Source organism: Girardinichthys multiradiatus, chromosome 11 (genome assembly GCF_021462225.1).
Source record: "Girardinichthys multiradiatus isolate DD_20200921_A chromosome 11, DD_fGirMul_XY1, whole genome shotgun sequence".
Taxonomy (NCBI): Eukaryota; Metazoa; Chordata; class Actinopteri; order Cyprinodontiformes; family Goodeidae; genus Girardinichthys; species Girardinichthys multiradiatus.
Genome location: NC_061804.1, coordinates 44,376,869 through 44,402,804, shown reverse-complemented (window position 1 = coordinate 44,402,804; position 25,936 = coordinate 44,376,869). Strand labels below are relative to the sequence as shown.

Sequence of the window (25,936 nt, the reverse complement as noted above, 5' to 3'; positions counted from 1 at the left end):
ATACTGATCCTGACTTCCTGATGGCCCCAGAAGATATAATCCCGATGAAAATCTCTGGCCTTTGTTGGACCTTCAATAGCAATTTAAGCAAAACCTTCTAATATTCGATTTTTATTAAATACACATTTAACAATTTGGGCATATTTACACACTTGGGAGTACGGGAAACTGCTTGTATGTTTTTATCGAGCTAGTTACAAAAAGGCCAATAATGTCTAAGTAACAGCAGAAGAAAAGTGGCCGGTATTAGCGCTACTTTGGCTAATTGATCAAATTAGTGCCGGATGTGGGTTGATTTGCGCTTCAAAATAAAAGCCTCTCATAATGAACACCTGAGTATCAGCAGGTGTCTCTTATTTGATAGCAACAAGCCGGAAGAGATCGCCGCCTTTGCTGGTAACTTCCCTCCTTCTCTGCTTGGATCCTCGCTGGTGAAGGTGGGAGTTTGTTGTGCTCTGCATCGACAGATGTTTAACAGCCAGCTCGGAGGACTGGAAGAATTGGGAGAACTGGATTTTTTTGGATTTTCACAGATCGCTGATTTCCGAGTCGACCCCAGCAGGCAGCCGATCGACTGACAGCATGAAGAATCCGGTGTACTGGGCTGTGCTGATCGGAATGACGATCCTGTTCATGGAGCAAGGTAAATGTTGGAATACTTCTTATTGTCGCTTATGTGTGGTTTGTATGCAGTAAGGTTGCTGTTAATTAATGTGATGCTTTGCTGATGTTTCGGAAGGCGTTTGCTCCTTTCTGACCGCATCATGACAGCCGGCTAAGCTTCTACTTCAGTAAAGCGATTAGTGAGATGCAGTTGAGCGCTCTTGGCTTTCTTGAAGTATTTTTACAGCAGTTCTGTTGGGCTGCATCCTGTGAGTATTCTGTAAAAGTTTAATCGTGTCCAGATGATCCTGACTAATCAGGTTGTTGTTAGTTTTTTTATTGTTTACATGTTTCATATCAGTAATAAGTATAAAAGAGAGAGGAGGTGAAGCGTGCATGCAGCCAGGGGTCACTGTGATACACCTGCAGCGGCTGTCCTTTTCCCTGGTGTTTTCTCCTTGCTGTTTCTCTTTGCTGCAAAGTTGATTACGCATTAGTTCTTTAATCCACATTGACAGCATGGTCAGGTCACACAAGTTAAGCCGTGTATTCTCCTCTGGCAGCTTTACTCTCTGAGTGGAGAACAATGGAAGAGCTCAGTCTGTCTAACCTTGTCTACACCTGTCATTAAAGTCCCCTCAGGTACCAGACTGAGGGCTGATGCGTAGCTTTGCCTAAAACAGTCCAAATGTTAAATGTGGTTTATCAGCTCTTATCTAAATGTTATGGATTTATCCTTCTTTACTTTTAAGCTCAATTATCAGTGTACACATATTCTGTAATTCCTCTTTGCCCTTCCATAATTATCCCTTGAGTCTGGATAGAATAGTTAAATACACCAGTGAATTGATAAATCAGCAAAATAATGAAATCAAAGACAGCAAGTGAACATTTTGTCCTTAAAGCTGATGTGTTTAGCAGCTGGGAAATGAGTTAACATATGCATTGGAATTTGACAAGGACCAACATGTGATGGCTGGAACAGTGAGTCCCGGAATTAGGTAAGTAGGGGCTCCTCAGGTCCTCCTCAGAAATGAAAGTCGATAACAAAAATAATATTTGTACAAACATACTAAATATATACATTTTCCAATGGAAACAAAATAGTTCTTGCAAACAAATTATAATGATATATTGGTAGTTGATGCAGTTTGCATTGTTGTTATACCCCAGTTTATTTTACTTACTAGTAAATGCTTGTATACTCGAACAGTAGTTGGGTGTCGGAAACTGAGAAGGCTGGCAACCACAGAGCTAGAAGGTTGGATCAGAAGATCTCCAAAATTGCAGCTGTGTTGGGGTCAGTCTGACATGGTCATCATCTATAAAAAGTTGTCCAAGGAAGGACCATTGGTTAATTGGCGACAGGGCATTGATGCATATGAGGAGGGAAGGCTTGGCCATGTAGTACGATCCAACAAATGAGCTACTGAATCTCACATTTCAGAAGAACTTAAATCTGGTTCTGATAGCTGTCAGAATACACTGTGCATCACAGGTTGTTGTGTATGGGCCTGCATAGCTGCAAACCAGTCAGGATGCCAGTGCTGGGTGCATGACCTGGACTGACGTAGTCTTTAACTTTCCTAGATCAATCAAACACCTTTATTACAAACACAAGTTATTTAACACAGAGTGAGGTAAGTATCATTACTGAGTTAGTAGTAGCAGTAGAGGTAGTAATAGCCTTAGCTGTACTAGCAGTGCACTGAGAAACTGGATGGTGACTGGAATTGGCCAATTTTCTTCCGGATTGGCCGGTTGGAACCCTAAAAAAATCCAACCTTGTCTGATCAGTGAACACGTTTATATGTAAGCGATACCAGGTTCCATGGACAACAGCACTCTTAGGTGTGGAACCTGTTACTGAGTAAAGAAGACTCATTGTTACATTTTTTCATTACAATTGATGAATTTAAAAATTAAATCAGAGGAACAACATAGGTTTAAGGGGCTATTTAACATGAAACTGCTTCCTCTAACATGTAGAAACATTTCTGCTTTTCATTTAGACTGCAAAAGAGCAATACTTTAAGCAAATAACCGAAAGGCTCAAAGAAGTATTGCAAAGTTAATTTGTTTTAGCCTTTTAAGCTTTAAACCTCTGTCTGTCATGGGACATGACTTGAATTTGAAGATGTTGGGAGCATTTTCAGGCTAACTGAGATAACCCCTAACAGAAAATGCTAAAGATAATTAAAAATGTGAACTCCTTAAATATTTTGTTTTAAAACAGAAAAACCCTTCTCTACAGCAACTATTTTATCTCACACACAACATGGTCTTTGACCCTTTCTCTTATAAATAATGAATGGCTGCTCAAGACAGGCTCAAAAACAAATATTGTCTATGCTGTTTTTATACTGTATCTAGTTATGGTAAGATAAATCGGTTAAAAATTGTAATGACTGGTTAAAGCTTTACTAAAAATGGAGATTGAAAATTGGCTGAATGAATGTATATATAGAGTAGAATAACAATCCATGTTGCTATTTGCTAGAGTACAAAACAACAGCATACAGATGTTGCAAATGCACCTTTTTATTTATATATGTGTATATTGTACATTGTAAATATGTATATTCTGTAATGCAAAAACAAAACCAAAGAGCAAAGTGTACTGGAGTCAAATTCCTTGTTTGTATGTACAAACTTGGTAAATGGACTGAACTTATATAGCGCTTTTTCAGTCATACAGACCGCTCAAAGCGCTTTAGACTACCGCCACATTCACCCAATTGCACTCACTAACGCTCACACATTCATACACCGATACACAGATCGGTAGGCAACTTGAGGTTAAGTGCCTTGCCCAGGGGCACATCGACATATGGCAGGAGGAAGCTGGAATCAAATCCACAACCTTCTGATTGCAAGACGACTACTCTTCCTACTGAGCCACAGTCGCCTCTTGGCAATAAAGCTGATTCTGATTCTGAATCAGGTACCTTGTTTATCTTGTTTATTTATTTACCGTTTCTCTTCTAATACATTAGCAAACAGAACAAAAATAAAATTTATTTTGCAGCTGTCATTCATGAGGTACTGTTTTAGCTTACATAAACACATACCATAACAGTAACAGCAACTAACTAGATTAACTTGATGAAAATGTAAAAACGATATGTGAAACATGTAAAAAAGTATTGTCCTTTTCAATCATAGTAACCTGCGGAAGTGTCTGACTGCTGACCACCATTCCCAGTTATCTTTTTATCACTCACTTTATCTCCAAGCCTCATCGTTTTTTTAAAAGAAATTACTACAGGCTAAAGTGGATTAACCTGTTTAGTGCACATCAGAGCAACCTGTGTTAATGTGTGAATTGACGTGCCTAAAATTATGCACCAAACCGCTCTGCCACTTACTGATGTGTTTACTTACTTACTGCACCTCACAAATCCAGAGTAGGCATACAGCTTTTTTAGATGCTAATGCATCAGAGTAGTACTGCTATGTAAAATGAGTTCTGTTTGGCGCCGTCTGCATTTAGCTTGCTGGCAGACATTGGAAACAATACTTTTCCCATCACATCTTTACTTCTGTTGCGCATTGAGTTCTAAAAATATTTACGTGGTTCTATATGTGTGACCATTCAAATTTACCATTAACATTTTTTTGTAGTCAATATCATTGATTACCAAAACTAACTGTAGAGCACATTTTGCATAGGTGCACTCTTAACCCTAAGTTACAACAGTGATAGTCCAATGTCACAAGCTATTAAGTTAAACAGACAAAGCACTAATTTCAAAGGCCCCATATACATCCTGCTTAAAGTTAACATTGTACTTGCTGTGTTGTAGTCAGTGGCTGACTTGACTCATGTTTCTTTCTGCATGTCCAGACAAGGTAAAATCCTCAAAAGCTTTCCCTGTAGGGCAAAATTTTATTAAAGGCACAAAATAAGGGCTGGAACATGTCAGCCCTTATTTAGAGGAATATATCATTTAAAAATGCCACTGTCCTGTTTGATAAAACAGTAGAAAATAAAACACTTACTATAAGTGTTAATATCCTTTATGAAAGTATGTACATTTGAGTCAGTTGTGTGTTGGGACCCCAGCCATGGGTTACGACATGTACAGTTATGCACTCAATACTTGGTCGGGAATCCTTTGGCAGAAATGACTGCTTCAATGTGGCGTGGCATGGAGGCAATCAGCGTGGCACTGCTGAGGTCTTATGGAGGCCCAGGATGCTTCGATAGCGGCCTTTAGCTCATCCAGAGTGTTGGGTCTTGAGTCTCTCAACGTTCTCTTCACAATATCCCACAAATTCTCTATGGGGTTCAGGTCAGGAGAGTTGGCAGGCCAATTGAGCACAGTGATACCATGGTCAGTAAACCATTTACCAGTGGTTTTGGCACTGTGAGCAGGTGCCAGGTTGTGCTGAAAAATGAAATCTTCTGCCCTTAATAAAACACAGTGGACCAACACCAGCAGCTGACACGGCACCCCAGACCATCACTGACTGTGGGTGCTTGACACTGGACTTGTGGCATTTTGGCATTTCCTTCTCCCCAGTCTTCCTCCAGACTCTGGCACCTTGATTTCCGAATGACATGCAGAATTTGCTTTCATCCGAAAAAAGTACTTTGGACCACTGAGCAACAGTCCAGTGCTGCTTCTCTGTAGCCCAGGTCAGGCGCTTCTGCCGCTGTTTCTGGTTCAAAAGTGGCTTGACCTGGGGAATGCGGCACCTGTAGCCCATTTCCTGCACACGCCTGTGCACGGTGGCTCTGGATGTTTCTACTCCAGACTCAGTCCACTGCTTCCGCAGGTCCCCCAAGGTCTGGAATTGGCCCTTCTCCACAATCTTCCTCAGGGTCCGGTCACCTCTTCTCGTTGTGCAGCGTTTTCTGCCACACTTTTTCCTTCCCTTCAGACTTCCCACTGAGGTGCCTTGATACAGCACTCTGGGAACTGCCTATTCGTTCAGAAATTTCTTTCTGTGTCTTACCCTCTTGCTTGAGGGTGTCAATAGTGGCCTTCTGGACAGCAGTCAGGTCGGCAGTCTTACCCATGATTGGGGTTTTGAGTGATGAACCAGGCTGGGAGTTTTAAAGGCCTCAGGAATCTTTTGCAGGTGTTTAGAGTTAACTTGTTGATTCAGATGATTAGGTTCATAGCTCGTTTAGAGACCCTTTTAATAATATGCTAATTTTGTGAGATAGGAATTTTGGGTTTTCATGAGCTGTATGCCAAAATCATCCATATTAAGACAATAAAAGACCTGAAATATTTCAGTTAGTGTGCAATCAATCTAAAATATGTGAATGTTAAATTTTCATCATGACATTATGGAAAATAATGAACTTTATCACAATATGCTAATATTTTGAGAAGGACCTGTACATACCGTGAAGCATGGAGGTGGAAACATCATTCTTTACACTCTTAGAAAAAAAAATTACTTAATTGAACCTTTAAGGGTACAAAGGCTTATCACTATGGTGGTACCCACAAAGGTGCTGCTTGTACCCTCAACAGTGGGTACTTACTTGTACCCTTATAGATTGTATCTCATAAGTTCAGAATTGTACCTTTGGTGACAATGTTTGTACCCTCTTAGAAAAGTAAAAAAAAAAAAAAAAAAAGAAACAGACAAAAATGACTTCATTTACTTTTAACTGTATAAAACCACCCCAAACCACCACATTCACACATTCTTAGGTAATGTACAAAATGAAAATTTATTTTTCTATTTTCACATTTCAGGTTTTTCATTTCATTAGAAACTTACACACAATGTCGAATTGTAACATACAAAATGTCATCAATTGAGTACATGTCCTTTGCCTGAAAGTCCATTTCATCTCCTGCTTTCAGTAAAGTTCATTCTACATCAACTTTTACTCTGTATGCATGAAAGTGGCGGTCAAACGATAGGGGAATCAGCATAGTTCAATATGGAACTGCTTGAAGCAGATCCTGTCTGATTGCAGACACAGTGGTGCATTGAAAAGTTTGCACATCCAGCTGGGGCACCTATTGCAAAGTTTGCAAATATGCCGTCCCTTGGTCAAACGCTGGGAAGCTGGATTTCCACTGCTTGTGGGGTCAGGTTAGTGGTGGGTGACTGGTGGGTGACTGGTGGGATGGGACGAGAGCATCTCCCTCTCCCTTGTGGTGAGATGAAGTTACCATGGCTGGGACCACTGCAGGATGGCTGCTCATCAGAAGAGAGAACGCTGATGGAAGAAAATTGGAAAAATTGTCAAGTCCCACACTCAAAATCATTTGCAGTGTAGCTTAAATTTCTCCAAACTGAAAAAGTTTTTTTCAATTACAAGTGCTTCATTTTTCCTCATTTTACACATGAGAAATAAATAACTATATACAACGCAAAATGTCAGTACCTGTCACCGGAGGACTCTTCATCAGTGGGGTAAGTGCTGAAAGTAGAATGGATAACAAATGAAAATCTTTCATTTTTACAGTAGCAGCAAACACAATGATTTCTATCATTGTAATATACAAATAATAGATGTGTCTCACATTATGTTACATAAACACTTTCTGGCAAATAATAATAATGATAAAATTGAGCTAAACACAAAATTTGTTCTAAATCTTACAAACTATTTATGCTAAAAACATACCTCAGTTCAGAAGAGGAATCCTCCACGCCACTCTCCTCTATGAACCGTAGCGGCCGTTTTATAGTCGTTGCCGGTCTTCCATACATTATATGTGTGTCTTGTAAAATGTAGACACAACCAGAAACGCGCAGAAACACTCAGAATACCTACTATATAACGTTGTCTAATGCTAGCTTACTCCATACTTCTTTCTATCTCCTTTTCTCCCTCTCTCGTCTTTTTTCAAAGCTGCGGTTTTCGCGGTAGGGTTCACATTACCGTAATATACACCCAAGAATATAAGTCGACAGGAAGCAGTGATTCGCAGCTCTCTGTGAGCGTTGTAAGTTTTCAGATTGAGCGAACTTTCACGGAGTTACGGTAATACTATTTCGGCCGTGCAAGGAACATAGCGCCGGCGCTATGGCGGTACTTAAAGGGTTAATGTTCGTAATTTCCATGACCTCTATGCGTGTTCAGCAGATGATCTCACTGACAGCGAAGTTATGCTGGAATGATCAAGACGCAAGAAAAAAGTGTTTCAAGGAGTTTCTATATCATGGCTATTGTTTGTGATTGGCTCCTAATCAGAGTTTAGATAATCATACATAGAATCCTCTATTCTCGTCTATTTGTTTTTTTACCAACCCAAATCTGTTGGCACATGTACAGAAGATTATTTCTCCATATCGTCTGACATTTCATCTATGCCTCCTTCTGGCCAAAGACAGAAAACATTTTTGCGTCTCAGTTAGCAACTGAATTTCAAACGTGCTAAATTCACGCACTAAAATTCTGCCCGCAATCCCTTTCAGGTTTGGAAAATTGCATTGCGATGTGCGGGTTGCACATCCTTGTCCCATGCATTTGCACATTTGGGTCATTATCATGTGTTTTGCATTTTCATGAAGGCAGACACGCTAAAAGGTTTGCGCCTGCAGTTCTGTTGATTTTGCACACGCAATCCGATTACCACGTCATTTGTAGCTTTGCGGAGGCATACAGGTTTGCGTGCGGTTTAGTACACGCAAACCTTTTGAAGATCAGGCCCTAACTCTTCTCACCTTTGGTGCCATGACAAACTGAGAAATCTCACGGCATAACAGAAAAACATGCTAATATTTACATTGTGTGCCAGCAGAAAAGGCAACAACCTAAAAAGGCACCATTTCTGAGAGGCAGATCCAGTGACACCAAATTTCTGTAATCTCTCTGGTAAAAGCACTGGTTTATTAGCTTTGTCATTTTGACCAATGCATATTTATTGCAGTTCTTTATTTATCTATTTTATTGTTATGTGCTTTTCTGTTTGAGCTTTGCAAATGACTAGTTTCATAACAATTATACCCTCCAACAGATCATGCATTATGCCCAGTGGTAAAGCTTTTGGAACATCAAAATACTGTAATTTGTCAAAAAGAGTGGAACTATTAACACCATATGTTGCTTCATTATCAGGATTCTGTTGAATGGGTGCAAGGTGGCACTGATGAACCTCAGATGTTCTTAAAACAAAGCTGTCTGCCTTGAACAAGTGTTTAATATCATCATAAGTAGCCATACAATAGCAACAAATTCTACCAGAGTTAAATGACATTGTGAATCCACTCACCAGATAAAGTTGCAAGAGCAGCCCTAACTGTGTGCTCAGTGTCATTTTCAGTGTAAAGTCAACAGTGGCAAGTTTTTCAAGATTATCTAGTAGAGATTTTAAGACGACATTCAAGCCAAACTGCTTAACAAATGAGTACCGTACCAACAATGCTAACTATATGTCTCTGCTGAGATCTATGCCTTTTATGCAAATTCCCTACGCTGTAATGAAATGCACATAGTTTGTGTTTGTTTCGAAGATTTACTACTTCAAATTCATCTTCATAAGAAGGCAGCCGCAGTCATTTGGATGAGCTTTGAAAAAGGGGTGTTGTCTGAAAATGCTGCCATCACAATAGTCTGTTAGAAACTTATTGTCCATCTTTGGATTATGCTCAGAAAAGATATTATCCTGAATGTCATCATGTGAACAATAACTTTTCAGCACTTTATTAATGGGTACATATGAATATGAGGCAATGGTTTTTCCTACTGAGTTTCTTAACTTATAATGGATAGGTTCAGTCATATCAAGCTTAGATTTGCAATGGTTTTTCATCAAATATGGAGATTGAATAGCCTTTATTTCTTCGCTAAAAAAATCATTAGAATGGAAGGGACTGGAACATTTTCCAGTTCTGGAGACTTTGAGATATCAAAACCACTTTTCTGCATGTGGTAACCAATAAAAGCATCATAATTCTCCTTGAAAAAAACACATAAAAAATTTAAGATTATCAACAATCTGCTCTTGAACAGAAACTGGAAGATGATTTTTCTCTGCATTTTAAAAGACTTTAAGATTTTTTTTAAAACTAATTAACAGCTCACCATAAGAGGGAGGAGATTCAATAACTTTTTCTGTCAAAGGTACACCGAAGTTATCAATGTCAAGCTCACCTTCACTTTCATCACATTCGTTGTTAGGACCTAAAATTTTGACTCTGTTTTCTGTACACATGTCGTCTAAAAGACTCATATTTCATAAATGTGGACTGTCAATCAGCTTCATCAGCTTAATCAAGGTGAAAGCCCTCCTTGGGCTTTTGGGGCAATGGTAGGGATGAGGCATAGTGTCAATAGAGATTTATTTTCCTGGTGACAGTTAACGGTAGAGGCTGGTCCCCATCCTCAAATATTCTTTCAGTGTACCTTTGGAGGAACAAAGGTGTTAGAGTGTTCTTCAGGTATCTTGGGTATGCCAGGTTGAAGATGATGTAAGTACAGAAAGCTGAGATGAGCCTTTCATCAACTGTTTGGGTGTGATACACCACAACATTGTCTGCTTTCCCAATGATTGTAGGTCTCCTGGTAAAGTCCATTATACAGTTTTGGCCAGTCAAGTGAATTGTTGTTTATAGGGATGTGAATATTACAGTCTAGGGAATTATCTTTTCTGTTCAATTTGCATTATATTATTAGATAGAATGCTTCTTTCTTTTAATGTTAGGAGAAACATTTTCCTTTTTGTTTTTACAGCGCAGGTTGCTAAGGTTCCTATAGCTCATAAACGGATATTGATTAGAATGAATGCAAACACTGGTTTGAGATCATTTATTGCATAATTGCAGCATTAATAGTAATAATAACAATACAATAAAAAAAAAAAGCAACAGCCCCACTTTGTAATAGATACCGCAAAATGTAATAATGTTATTATATAATGTAGGAGAAACTCTTGCCAAAGGTCTTAATGGTTCTTATTACATTTTATGGCAATTATTACAAAATCTGGTTTCAGTGACAATGGTTTTTGAAGCCAGGATTTTTTATATTTAATACATAATGCAGCGGTATCACATAATGCAGCATTACACAGCCTTACAGTGTGAAGTAGCTAGCAGTGTAAATTAATCAAATTGTAAACATACCTCGGGGTCGAGCTGTCTCCACCTTCTGGTCTGGTTCCTGAACGGTCCGAGAATGAACCGCTGCCGGGTTCCGACCCCTAGTGGTTCGGAGACGAGCCACAATCTGTTCCTGCTCCTGTCCTGGGGCAGCTTGAGGTCGAGCTGCCTCCACCTTCTGGTCCTGTTTCTTAGCGGTCCGAGGACGAACCACTGCCTGGTTCCGACCCCTAGTGGTTTGTGGATGAGCCGCTTCTCGGTTTGGTTCCTGGGTGGTTCAAGGAGGAGCCGCAACCTGTTCCTATTCGGGAGGAGCTTGAAGCTGAGCAGCCTTCACCTCCGGTTCCAGTTACTGAGCGATTGGTGGACGAACCGCAGTCTGCTCCAGTTCCTGGTCGGGACGGGTTCAAGAGAGAGCTGTCTCTTCCCCCTCTTCTTGTCTTTGGGGGGTTCGGGGATGCACTACCCTCATCTGCCATGCCTCACCAGTCCCGTCGCAGATCCCTGGAGCACCGCCACAGACCTCCATTGCGGGCCGCGTTTTTGGTGGATCTGAGAAGGATCCCGGCTATGCCGAGCTGGCCTCGGGTGCATCGGTCACCCCGATGATGGTGCCAGGACGAGCTACTGCGAGAGTTCATCAGGCGTTTCCACCAGTCTCATGCTTTGCTGCTGGACTATCGATGCTGACCGCCAGGTGAGCTGGTTCTTCATCGCCAGCTGCCTGGGTCCCATCCCTGCTGTTGCTGCCGCCTCCTGGACCTCACCGTCTTCATTGTCCTGTCCCTCCTCCCTGAACCTTTGGTCTGGGATGACCACCCGGGTTGTCCGTCTTGAACTCTGGTTAGGTAAGGGACGATGGCGGTTGCCCGCAAACCGAGACCCTCTCCGCCCACCCTGGTCAGGTTGTGTTTGTTTTGCTTGGACATTTGGGGCATTTGAGATCCGCCCTTGGGGGAGGAGCTATGTCATGCTGTCCATTCCTTTAGTTTCCATGCCATTACTGTCCGACTCAACATATTTCTAAACAGACTAATTTGTCCTTCTTGTAAGGGAACACAAACACAGAAAAACAAATCAAATGACAATAATAATCCTTTGGGGTTTACTGGTAAGAGCTGGTTCTAATCCATCTTTCTAATAGAGGTAATTAGATCATTAAGTCCTCTGTGGTAAGGAATTCATTCTGTGCTAGAAGAAAGGTCCAAACATTCAAATACTAATAATATTTGGCTTTCGCTGGTAATCCTTCTGAGAAATCTGAAAATCTATGAAAAGTAATGAAATCACACATTCATGTAAAGTAAAATAGGAGGAAAAAAAATCATATTTCAGAATATTAGCAGAATACAGTCTGAAGTAGTACAAAAAACCTCAGCAGGGGTAAGCAACACACACATAAATTACAATTTAGCAAGGGTATGGTGGAATCTTGAGGGTGCGAATACATAACTCTGAGTGTGTTTGCAAGAATTAGACTGTCAACACTGATAGAAGCACCATTGTCCTTGAGAAGAGAGGTGGAGGTTTTATCAATCTGCCGCATAGTCCTATCAGCACACAGCTGGTAGGGGAGTGCTGGGGAAGAGCGTCGTGTTTATATAACATCCAGGAGATATTTTGTCGATTGCCAGTTAGCAAAAGTTGCCAAGGCATCTGGGACGCCAGATTTAAAAAAACAATAAATGTTGTGGTTCAGGCAGTTGTGAATTTCCAACCACTTCAAGAGTTTTACTGGTATGTCTCAAGTGCAAATCCAAATAGCCAAATTTCTGGTACTTTCTGTAGATCTCGAGTGTACAACTTCTCCAAGATTATATCCTTTTACCTCTGTGTCCAACCGCTGCCAGGCTGCAATTCTGTTAAATAATCGTGTCCAGCTTGCGATTTTGAGTGTTGATCGCTCTACAGAATCCATCCAACATTGCAGGCAGCTTTGGAATGCTTTGAACAGCCGCCCACATTTTGTGAATCACTCGATAAGCAAGGTAACCTCCAACTCCAAAAAACAGAAATCCTGTCATCAAAAGTCCAGATATGTACACATCGTCTACGTCCTCGACCGACATCATAGTCAGGCACACAATCTTTTCGCTGTTGCCAAGAATCCATTGTGTATCGAGAGAAGAACTTCCTGTCTGGACAAGGGGGCTCTCCTTTACCCTGTCTTCCCATTGAAAAAATTTGATCAGTTACGTTGAGAGTCCAGCTGACCAAATCCAAAATTTACAATTTTGGAGGATATGCAAAGCGAGGCTCTGAGAAAAATACAGACAAAAGCAGAAGCAAGGATCAGCGGGGAGGGAGGGAGAGAAAACGCGTGTCTTCCACAGAGAGCAAGAGAAATCAATCACAATTACAAAACACAATAAAAGGTGCATACCCTTAATGCAGATAGGTATGTACTCATAGCCATCTGCATTATGTGATGGGAATAACGACGTTAAAATAAACGGCGTTACTCTTTGAATTGAATTGAATTAAAGGCGTTCCTTTTTTCAGTAAGGAGTAATCAAACAAATTACTTTTTTCAACGTTACATCGTTACTGTTACTGACACAAAATATTAAATGAGGCACGTTATAAACTAAAACTTTATTGAAGCTCTTGTCATGTGTCGTGGCTCACAGCCACAAGAGCTAAGCTGTTTTTCTTTGGTGATGGAAGGAGCGACAGGCGAGACAATCGCAGAAGTGATGATGAGTGGAGAACAGGAGGGCTTCTTAAAGAAGAACTAACAGGCCTGTGAGAGCCAGGATTCTTACTGGTTGTTAGGTGATTGAACGCAAATGTCATGCAATAAGATGCATGTTAATTACTTAACATCACACAATGTGGTTTTCTGGATTTTTGTTTTAGATTCCGTCACTCACAGTTGAAGAGCACCTAAGACTTCTACAGGCTTTGCAAGTGGGAAAACCTGCAAATTTGGAAGTGTATGAAATACTTTGTTCACCACACTGTAGTTCCTTAGAAAAATTCATTTAAATATTTCAAAGTTGTATGCAAATTGTTATTTTATTTTTTTAAATAGCAGTTTCTGGTTTCATCAGTGGAGATGCATTACCAGCACATCTGGTCTCCATGAAATACTACAACACTCTGTGGCGTCTGCACTGCCACCCAGACAGAGGTTTTCAACCCTTTAAAACAAAGAAAAGGGCCAGTACAGGGTGACACAATATTGGCTTGCATTCATGTGGGAAAACCTACAAAATCAGCAGTGTATCAAATACTGGTTCTCTCCACTGTATGTTAAAATTGGCAGTAATGGAACAATAACAACTCATAAACACTAAGTAATATGACTTAGGAAGGTGACAGTGGCTACTGGCATTTACCGATCATTTATTTAATAGGTCTCAAACACGGATTTTATAATCAACCTTTAGAAAATAGAACGTTCAAAACCAGAGAGGAAAAATATCCAAACAATTAAAAAAAACGCCATCTAGACCTATATTTATTATATTTATGATTTATATATTTTCCTAAATTTATGATGACATTACATTTTCCACCCACCCAGTTTGTGAAGTTGTTGTGTTTAGTTTCAAATGAAGTAAAATCATCATGGAGCTAACAAAGACAGAAAGACATCTCTTTGAAAACCTGAGTTCAGGTTCATATATCGCGTCAAGTAATACACATACTAGATCTGGTTTAGCTTCATTAGATACTAGAAAATGTTTCAAAAACACTTGACGAAAAAGGTTCAAGATCTCAGCAATAAGCTTTAAAAACTTCCCTCATTCTCGTGTCAGCTAAATAAGTCCTGTCCTATCCAAGTAACAGCTTGGCTAATTTTCTTTGACTGAAGTAAAATATATGCACAGATAGTGAAGACTGGTTCACATAAATGTTAAATGGAGAAACTAAAACATTTAGCTGTAGTTCCATTTAACAACCATCCCTTCATGAAAACTTATTAATACAACAGTGGAGAAAAAAAGATGATTATACTACCAGAATTGAAAAACTGTCACTGACCATGAAATTATAGAGACTGCTCACAGTGGAATTGTACCTTGCACACTTGTCCACATTGATCCATTGGACATGTAGAAAAGATTTCAAAGCACATGACTTGCAGAATTGGCAAATGCACACCCTCATGTTTATGTTACCACTGTGTCATCAGAATGAGTGTTTTCCTAGGAGTAGACTTATCTTCATAGTGACCATGCGGATATGCTCATTGTTTAACAAAGTGTGAAACAGTTCTGAATAGTTACTAATATTATCCATCCCTCAAATAAACATGACAAACCAATGTTTATATCAGTAGAGCCTTCTCTTTGTTGTGTTTAAACTTCAAGTGTTCTCCCATGTTATAGTGGTGTGGTTTATGTCAGAACTGTTTTTAAAAAAATATATATTTGTGTTTTGTCAATTATTTATAATTAATAACAAACCTTTCGACAGAACATGATATATTGTTGGAAAGCCTGTTCATTTTCCTTCAAATAGTGCCACAAATAATGTTTGTGGGTTGAGGAACACACTTGAATGGGTTACACCCATGAAAAACCTGTAAGACCCTGTCAGTGGCAAAGAGGTTATTCTGCAATTGACACTTGTTTGGTGTCCTTTTTTGAATTCTGTGACTTGACTTTGAAGAAATGAGGTATATTAACAATTTATGTGTTTATTCATTTAACAAATAGGGGCCTAAGTAGTGTATCGGAGAGCTTTACAGCCTGGTACTTTCTCATGCTGGTCACAAGCTTGGTCACACACTGTTGTGGAATGACATCCCATTCCTAATCTAGCACTTGTCATAAGTCAGCCAAAGTGGTTGTTCTGGACACGGGCAAACCACTAAAGCTGATCCCACAAGTGTTCCACAAAATTGCACAGTGGGGTTTAGATGTTGACAGCAGACACCTTTTTAACATCCTCTTTACTCAGAAATTTTGAAGATAGTCTCTGAAAACCCTGCTCTGTGGGGGCGGGGTGTCAGGTTCAAACAACCTAAAATACTTATAATCATCACAAAAAGAAGAGAAAGACAAAGAATTAGTTATTTTACTCGCTGCCAGGAGAACGGACAGAGATGTGCTTTCAGTTACAAATCTCCTACCGCTCTGAAAACCATCTGTCCGTTCCTCTCTTTTTATTTTCTTTGGGGGTTCCCTAGTTACAATAAATGTTGCTCTCTAAAGGATGGGAAAAACAGCTGCAATGTATACAGGTCATAAACACCATTATCTTGTAACAACACACTTCCACAATCTCCCCCATCTTAAGATCAGTGTGTAAATTGTTCATTAAATATAAGTGTCCTAAGATGGTCGTTTTGAGTTGGAGGTGCAGGACCAAAGCGCAAGCAGGAGGACGGGAGTTGCATGGAGAGTTGAAGAATATTTTAATAACTGATGTAAAACACGGATCTCAGGCAATGTACAGGCAGGAACAGAGAGACATAGATACGGGGAAGTGCGCAGAGCGTCCAACAGAGAACAATGAAAACCAGAAGGTGTAAATACTAGGGTAAGGATCAGACTGGACCAATGAACAAAGCAGGTAAACAGAAGGAATGAAGAGCAGCTGGTAGAAGATGCATGACAACTCAAGGAGGGAGGCTATTTAACGCAGCTGATCAGGGAATCCAGAGAAATAGCAAAACATCCAAGTGGACAGAAATAACTAAACAATGGAACCAACTAAAGAACATTAACAGGGAGAAACAGATCTACAAGGAAATACAAACTAAAACATCTAACCTAGGAATCCAGGAAAATAACAAAAACCTAAACACCAGAATAAATCTAATAAACCTGGCAGACCTGTAATAAAGCAGGGTGCTTGGAGCGGGGCTGTGTGTGGAGCTTTTGTGGGTGTGGCTTCGTCAGCTTTTCGGGAATGGAGCTTACCTGCGGGGGTGTGCCCCTGTGCTGTGGGGAGGGGATTCATGGTGTTTGGGTCTGGGGGCATGTGTTCAATATTTGTGTTGGGGTTGGCCCTGTGGGGAAATTCATGTTGGGGTTCATTGGGGGTGGGGGGCTCATGGGGTTGGGATCGGAATTTGGGGAGTTGGGACTGTTTCATCCTGTGGTGGCTCTGGTTGGCAGGCTAGTTTGGACTGTTAGAATTATGATTGTTGATTAATTAATGTTTATCAATAATTATAATTAAAAATCATAATTTGACAAAATTAATTTCTTAACCAAAATCCTCATTTATGAATCGAGACCAGAGATGTCTTCTGGTGTTGTAATTGTGGCTCAACACCTTTGATAATTACAACCGTTAAATACTCAGTAATAATTAATAACTATTACCAGAGATGTCACTGTTTAATTGACCATTTCTGCCGAAACGTGTGGAACTTTTAACCTTATTTTGACTGACGAATCACTCTTGCACAAAATAAACACAGAACCCCTTCTGTTACCATCTATGTGAATATTTATTAAATCACAGCCCTGATACACTCGCTCTTCCGATTTAATAATCTTCACCTACTCAAACATGCAAAGTTCTACATTAAAAGGGGGTAAAATATCTAACTAAACAATAAAGTAAAACAGCAGTGGGTGCGTATGGGATCAAACCAGCAGTTATGGCAAAAATGATAATATGACAAAAGGGGTGTGGTGGTGAGTGGAGGTGGGGGCGCAGCTCCAACTGTAACTCAGTTATACTCAGTCATAAAACCTCCCCCAACTCTTGAGCAGACAAAGGGTTATAAAACATTTGGTGGCAAGCTTGCAAGCAGTGAGGTTGAAGACAAAGAAAATGGGGAATTTCACCATGAGGTTATTTTAACAGTCCAGTCTCACAGCGCACCTGCGCTTGCTCTCAGGTGTTCAATAACCCCGCAAAACACACACACAAAGCTGGGTAGCACAGTGGCTTCCAGGCATCCAACACGGCACATCAAAGTTTCAATAAAAAGGTTACATGCACATATCATTCAGAACACATTAGATTAAATAGCGAATCTCATCGCACTAAAACCTCCTCTACCCTGCCCAGACTTTCTAAGAAAAAAATAAATAAAAGATGGGTTTTACTTGTTGTCGTCTTCCTTCTGAGTGGGGTTGAGAGAGAATGGGGTGGAAGTTGGAAGTTACTGTGCGTCCACAGTTAACTTTAGGAAAAGCGGTCAATCTTCGTCCTCTGGCCTCCTTGGCGAAAGGGAAAATATGATCTGACCATCACAGTCCTAGACCAAGACAAAACACGGTGGCGATTCGTCTCCTCAAAACTCCATGTTTTTTAGTTACATGTTAAACCCACGTCTTCGATCGGCAAAGTGAAATTTCTGGCCTTCTTATTCCAGAAACCTCAGTTATAAATTCTTCGTTGGCCAAAGAGAGAGAATAAATTAAATCCACTCGGGACTCTTCTCCAGGTGATTCTTCAGATGTTCGTAAACGTACCACGGTCTCCAGCTGAAAAGCTAATGTTCAAAATGGGCGCCTTCATAAATAGCGCCCTGTGACATCAGACTTGGGGCGCCCCGTCATATCAGTCGCAATGTCCGATGGGATCTGTAGGAATGGACTGTCCTGGATACAAAATGGCCGATGCCGTTGGAAAGGCATAGTGACGTCCAACAACGTGCAAATGGTCCAATATTCAGCAAATAAGTGGTTCAACATTCCCCCCTAGGTTCAAAGGGTGGGATGAATCGTAGTATTTGAAGCTACTGGGACCATTCTGTCCTTTGCTGACCAATCAGGGATTCGTGGCATAGCAGAACAAACAAAACTGTCTCTGTGTTCCTCAAAACCTATGACTGGGCAGGATAGAGGTTAGCCTGTGCAGGACTAAACTCTGACTAACTCATACCTTTCTACATTGTTCAATGAGAAAATACAGGACAATACATTCATATCACCATTACATTCTTTGGTCATCAGCTTTGGTATCCCTGAGACAAACTGAAACAACAATAAAAGACACCATATATATATATATATATATATATATATATATATATATATATATATATATATATATAAAGCAAAACAAAAACAAACCAAGAAAAACCAAAAGCATGGTTCTTAGCTTATTCGTCCAACCAACTTCCATTAGGCGCTGGAACCTGGCTGTGTCATTGGCAAAGGTGGTGCTATGAACCATGGGGAAATGAATGTGGGGGAATCAATCCTGACCTGTAAACGGCTGACCTGCCTGTATGCGGTGTGTAATCTAAAAAAAACCGACTGTTTAAAACAGGTTTAGGCTTAAACCATTATCTCTTCCAAATGATGATGGGTTTTAATATGACTCTTGTCTCTAAACTATCTAGATGTGAAAAGAGGGAGAAAAAGAGTAATTGAATTGCAGTACCTAGGCTATAAGCCAGGTGTGTTTGTGGAGGTTGCAAGGTGTCTGCTGTGGTGGACTTAGGATTTCTCTACTAAGTTCAGCAGAACTAGGCCAGTAGGTATCTGTGCCTTGGTGGGACTGTCTACAAATGAACCAACCTCCTTTAATAAGATTTTGCATGAAATCTCTGGCAATGTGTGTGTCCATTAAATCATTCTTAATCACTTCTGTGAGGGTATGCAGTGCATGCAGAGTGTTAATGGGAAAAATATTGTGCCAACTTACAGTTTAATACTGTGTCCTAGAAGGTAGTTATATGTTTAACTGATTCTGTTGTAGAAAGTTGTTAGCGATTAGTGCATGTTAGTGTGAGTTCATGAAACATTCACCTATTTAACTAGTCCTACACACTGGTCTCTCCTTTCCCGGACATGGAGACAAGCTCTGTTCTTGGGGAGGGGAGTTCGATGTAGGACTTCATCTGGTTCAGCAAAACAGCAGCAGCTGGGATGACGGTGTCAACCTTTTCTGACAAGCATCCAACCCACTTGATGAAGCTGCATGTCACAGTTAGGAGGAATTTGTTACCTCCTGTTAATTTTGGAGTTGGTTCAACCCAGTTGGTCTGAAGGTGGAACCAAGGTAATGTAACCCCCCTTCGCTGAAGCGGAGGTTGACTGATTGGCTGGGATGGCTGAAACTGGCGGCAGGTTAAACATCCTTTGATGTAGACCTGGGTGTCGTGAGACGTTGGAGGCCAGTGCACCATCTGTTGGAGGGTGTGGAGTGTGACTTTGTAGCTCCTATGGCACCCTACAGGAGAGTAATGGGCGTAGGATAATGTGACCCCCCTTTGGTTTGTTGGAACAATGTCCACAGCATGGGAGAGTTGTTTGATGCCAATCTGCACACTGGAGGTACACACTCTGTCTGTCTTAAGGAGAGGGCGGAGCCCGTCTGCTAAAAGGAGTGTGTGGCTGTGTTGTGCCTCAGTTACGAGGGGGTCTTTTTGGCACAAGCGGTCATACAGCTCTCTAATGGTTGATGAATTTCCCAGCCAGAATTCTAGTAGCACTTCTGGTATGAACATGGTTTCCAGGTGTACACCTTCCACCACTTTGGGGTTGTAAGTGTCCACACCTGGGTTCTTTAAAGAGCCAAGCAATGCATGACTGCATCTGACAGGAGTTTCTTGGATGGCTGGGTGCAGCTGTGTCTCAGAGGTGCACATGACCGGCTCTGATGAGGGCCTGAGAGGTTCTTCGGGCTCCTCTAAGTTGGTGATCTGGTGGGCCACAAAGAGTGGTTTGCTGCTTACACCCAGTGGGTTTTGCACCTTCGCCTGGACTCAGAGTTGGTCCTGGTGGCAGTCAATGAGTGGGGCCAGCCTGTCCAGCAGGTCCTGGCCACCAAGAAAAAGCTCTTTGTTTAATGTGCACATATAGATGGGGTGCACCAGAGTCATGTCTTCGAGTGTGATGTCCAGCTCCACCCAACTAGTGATGCATGATTGGTTTTCGGTGCGGCTGGTGATGATTACATCACAAGTGTCGGCCTGAAATGGTTCATTGAAGGAGAGCATGGCTCTAATAACCTCCTCAAACATGATTGAGCACATCAGGTTGATCTCTGATCCTATTTTAAAATGGAAACTCAGTTGGAAACGTCCTCCTATCATGATCAGACAGTATAGATGACGTGCATGTCCATGAACCTGTTCTTCACATGGGTTCTGGTTGAAGGCATTTCCTGTTCTTCCAATGCAAGGCTGTTCCTTTCTGCATGTAGCCGTAAAACCCTAGCCTCGCCCTCTGGTCCCTTGGTCGGGCGAGCACGTGTTTCCCACGCCATCTGAGCATATTTGCAGATCTCTTGCATGCTCATGGTCTTGGTTCTGCAATACATAGTAACATTGTATCGCACACTTTCATGAAGGTTGTGGAGGAACAGGGATTTAAAAGCATGTTCCTCCTCAATGCCGGGCGCATTGTGTCCTTGGAAGTAAACAGCTCTCAAGTGCCGGTAATACTCCTTGGGTGCTTCGCTATTCTTTTGCTGGATAGTGAAAGCACCAAGTGTGGCGGAAGCCCGGTCCGTGTTCACAGAATATTCTTCCCTTAAAGCTTCGCAAAGGGTTGAATAACGGTCTCAGACTGCGGGGGTCGGGCTCTCCATGAAAACATGGACGCTCCTGGATGTTGTCTTCCAGATGAGCTTCAGTTTTTCCCGTACTGTTGGGCAATACAAATCTAGAAGACAACGTTCAACTTCCCTAAGATAATCATCAATGTTTGATTCTGCACTATTAGGGTCGAAACGCTCTATGTCTTTGGCAAGGGACTCAAGCTGGCGGGTGCGCAATCCACTCTCAGGGATTGGTGCCGGCCCATCTTAGTCATCATCGGAGAGTTCACTCTGGCTGCACTCAGGGTGTATCAGTGCATCACGCCTCATCCTCGGAGGAGGCAGTGGAGGCTGCTCCCGGTACAACGGTGGGTCTTGTGCTTCCCGGACTCGGGTCCTGGGCAATGGTTGAGGGCAGGGTAGGAACCACCTGAATCCCAGGGGCGGCTTTCCTGTCGCCTTGGCGGAGGTGAGAGATCGTAGAAGACCGTACTGCGAGTCAAGTTTGAAAGCTGCTCGCATCTGAGCCGTGAACTATTTACACCTGCTGGGTCCCCGGCCAGGTACCATTCATGGCTGCTGATTGCAGTGGGGTGGGGCACCGCACCACTGAACCTATTCTGACTACTCACACCTGTTCTTGCCACGGTCTGTCCTTTGGTGGGTTTTTAATGACTTGGAGCAACTCCTGAATCCTGGCTTCACATTGCTCAATGCCATAATCATTGAGACCTTTACGCTCCTCTGGGGACAACAGAATCAATGACCCAACCACCTCTTGTGCCTGAATTCCTATGGGGTCCTCCACCATACACACATCTCCAGCTGCAGTCTGGGATGTTCCCTCCATCTTTGGCTCAAAATGCACAATGCAAACACACAAAACTGTTTATCTATTAACCACCACTAAAGAAATGAGCAGCAACGCAACAGACTGAGTTGCTCAGTGACCAATGATTACTAAATTAATTAGCAGCACACAACAGGCTAAGCTGTTCAGTGATTAAATGATTGCTAAATTAATTAGCAGCACACAACAGGTTAAGGTGTTCAGTGATTAAATGATTGCTAAATTAATTAGCAGCACACAACAGGCTAAGCTGTTCAGTGATTAAATGATTGCTAAATTAATTAGCAGCACACAACAGGCTAAGCTATTCAGCTAGCTGTCTGATTTCATATATGTATCTTCCAGGTGTATGGGTTTGCTTAAAATGGGCACACAGGTTTGACCGTTCAAACTGTGGCTTACCCAAGTCTATGCTTTAGTGGGAGTAATCAAGCAAACACACACAAAAAGGGAAAGAAAGAAGAAGAGAAAGAATGTAGAAATAACCCAAAACCAAATTCAATATAAAATTTAAAAAATGGGAAAACGAAACTAAAACATTCAATGCTGTTCTTAGCTTTAAATAAATGTTAGTGTTCTCTAATATGGGTCACCTACCTTCCTGTTAGACAACTAAGTTAGTTTTATGAGTCAGATCAAAACATGCTTCACACAATAAAACCCAGCAAAAACGTTTAAATTTTATCCAAAAGTGGTAATGAATGATCTGTAACTTCAACTTTCAACTTAAGTTATGCCCTTTTGATCATAGGTGATGGAATTATCTGCCTGTGTTAATGAATTGAGTGATCAAAATAAAGGTAGGAAATGCAATTCTCACTAGTGACCACCAGATGGTATTGAGTGCAGGCCTGCGGTTTGGGAAATCCAGCTGCAATTGCAATTTTATTAAATGGCCACCAGATGTAGGTGTTGTTCTCTACCTGGCTCGGGAGAATGTTGGTCACAACTGTAATTACGCCCAGCGGACACTGGGGGCAGGTCTGCTGCTTATCAGCGCTGGTTTTCAGCAGCTGATGCAGCAGGGCTGGCCGGCTGGAAATTAACTTTAAATTTTCCACAAGTTAAACCAACTTTCACCCTGCATCCACAACAAACACCTCTGAAAGATTATTTTACCCTCTGCAGCAGAACTGAGCAAACTAGTCAAAATATCCCCTAATTCACAAACGTTCTGTGCGAAAATCTCACAATAAAACGTCTAGTTAACGGAGATCACAATTGTTTATTCTGTGCAACAGTGATTTGATGTCTGTCTTTTTAAGGCCCACCCAGGGACGCCATATGTGCAAAATGGGCGCCTTCATACATAGCGTCCTGTGATGTCAGATTTGGGGCGCCCCGTCATATTAGTCGCAATGTCTGACGGGATCTGTAGGAACGGACTGTCCTGGATACAAAATGGCCGATGCCGTTGGAAAGGCATAGTGATGTCCAACAACGTGCAAATGGTCCAATATTCAGCAAACAAGTGGTCCAACAGGACCATGTAGACCCCTCTTTTGTACATGGCCTTCTCTCCGGATGAGGATGGGGGTCGTCCAGGCTGGGGTCGCTAAGGTTCAGGCACCCGCCCAGCACCAGGGCTGGGCTAGCCTGGAGACAGGCAGGTGCTGGGCTGGGGCGGTCTGCCTGTCTCCACCCCCGGAGGGAAGGGGACAACCTCCTGGGTCCTGGGGCTGGTTGTCGCTATGGGGTATCGGCATCTGGACATGGGAGTATAGAGTGTGTATGGGAAGTGTGAGTGAGTGTACGACATCCATTGCTGTTTGTCTTTACGTTGGGTGCGTGGGTGAGTGTTTTTATGTGTACGCATGAGGGTTGGAATGTGTGATTGTGACTTTGTGGGCCTGTTTTTTGTATCAGGTTGGGTCTTGGACTGCTCCCTCTCCTGGATCAGTTTAAGCCCCCCATCAAATGTGGGACCTATTTCCTTCCCACCACACTAACTGCTGGTGGTTGGGGCTTCTGCACTGTGGCTGCTGGGTGGTTCACCTGGGACTCTCCCATGCTCTTCTCCTGGGGGGGTTGCAGTAGTCCCGGCAGTGGTTCTCCTGGGGTTCCTGTGCTCTGTGGGGGCCTTTGGATGTCTGTGGCTTGGATCTCCTACGTATCTGTCCCAGGTCCAGGGGGCCAGATCTGTCGCTCCTCGCACATAAGCGTGATCACACTCAGACCCACAGATGTTTAGATTCAGGTGTTAACAGATACACAAATGTTCTATATTGAGCCCCATTTACCACTAAATACATCCAGGATTTATAAGTACCGTGCATTTTTGGTAAAAAGCTGCTAATATGAATGTTTCTGAAGGTGTAGAAGAAAGCAGGGTGTTATCTTGTATTCTCTTCATCCTTCTTTCTTTCCACATTCCTTTCTCCTTCTCTCCCCTTTCCCTTTTTGTCCCACCTTTCTCTCTTTCGTGCTTCTTTTTTTTCTTTTCATTTCTGTCTCCATGTCTGTAGCAATTGAAATAATCCCAAAGCAGTTCCTAATAAAGTTTCTTTTATAAATATCAAGCAGAGCTTTAAAGCGTTAGCTGTAATGCTGCACTTGTGAATGTAAATCGGTTGGGCTTTTTCTTTGCTCTCAGACAACAATTCTGAGTGCTACTCTGCCAGTTAGGACACGGTTAAAAAAAAAAAGGAAAAAGAAAAAAAAAAAAGAACATACCACCTACTAGTGGCATGGTGTGGAATCTACACCTTTTTCAGGTGTCTACTGTTGTCGATAAATGAAGATTGTAATAAAAAAACATCATTGTGTAGTTGTGTAACAGAAACAGGAAAATAAATCCCATTTTCAGTGGATCTCTGTCTTGCAAACAGGGCCTTTGTCTTTTCCTCTTTGTTTGCCTGGATTGTGGTGCTCCGCATCTTTTGTGACAGTTTGAATGTTCGCCCAGTACGTGTGTGGGTTCTCTTTGGTATGTGTGTGTGCATGGTTGTCTGTTCTGTGTGTCTTTGTGTTACCCTGTGTTCTTTCACCAATTAGGTTTTTTACTGCAACCTAAAAGGTGTGACATCCTTGCGCGCAATTGCAGGTGTGCAAATGAGGCGAATAGCCCCTTGCAGCAGCTCCTCCATTTCACTAGAGAGCAATTCTTTGCTCCAGAGAATTTCTCCTTCTCTGAAGCTGTATGTGAGGTGGAGCAGCTTCACCTCACACATGGTCTCTGAAGAACAAAGGGTCCGTAGTTTAAATAATAACAACGCTGCTCCTTGCGCTGTGAGCCCGTGCCACTTAGAAATCATTGTTTAATAAGTTACAGTTGATCAAGGGCTTCTTATTAATAAAGTAGTACACAGATCCTGGTTTTAACTCATCTGAAGTCTGATTGACTGATTCAAGGTTTTACTACGGTATGTACCACATGTGTAAACAGCCACAGTTATGTACATATTGCTCGCTAGTTGTGTTTGAACAGATAAGGCCGATTTCTAAAAACTGCTAATTATCAGTATATCTTATTGACCTCAAAACTTGTTTATCCGTAATTAACCTGTAATTTATTGTACATCCAAGTATCATACTGTTCTTTAAATTTGACATAAAAATACCATTAAAAAGATTATGTTAAAAAAAATGTGTACTAGAGCTGATTTTCTTTAAGGTGAGGCTGGTTGTTAGTGGAAGTTCTAGCAGAGAGTGATTCATGCTTTTTGCTGCAGATACCAAACAATCAGTACACTGAAAATGGAAGCATGGTCTCCACTGACCTGAACGGTCTCCAATTCCACTCACAGTAAGCAAGCAGAATCTTACCCATAGTCAGATAACCAGGGTCTGTGCAATTACTTCCCAAATTATTTCAAAAGGTTCCATCAACCCATCCATTTTCTATACCCGCTTCCTTCGCACAGGGTTGCAGGAGTGCTGGTGCATATCTCTAGGGGTCTACGGGCGAGAGGCAGGCTACACCCTGGACATGTCGCAAGTAGATCGCAGGACAACACACAGACACACAAGACAAACAACCATGCACACACCCATTTACACCTAAGGGTAATTGAGAGAGACCATCAGTCAAAAAAGTCATGTTTTTGGCCTGTG

At 41.7% G+C, this 25,936-nt stretch overlaps 1 protein-coding gene across 1 annotated transcript in view; it reads left to right on the top strand.

Annotated features, from left to right (window-relative positions):
- The first annotated feature begins 406 nt into the window (after window positions 1-406).
- Window positions 407-25,936, top strand: part of ntm (neurotrimin) — a 564,691-nt gene continuing 539,161 nt past the window's right edge. The window contains exon 1 of the mRNA XM_047378903.1: window positions 407-643. Coding sequence (XP_047234859.1) covers window positions 583-643 — 61 coding nt within the window. The 5' untranslated portion in view covers window positions 407-582. The remainder of the gene's footprint in view (window positions 644-25,936) is intronic.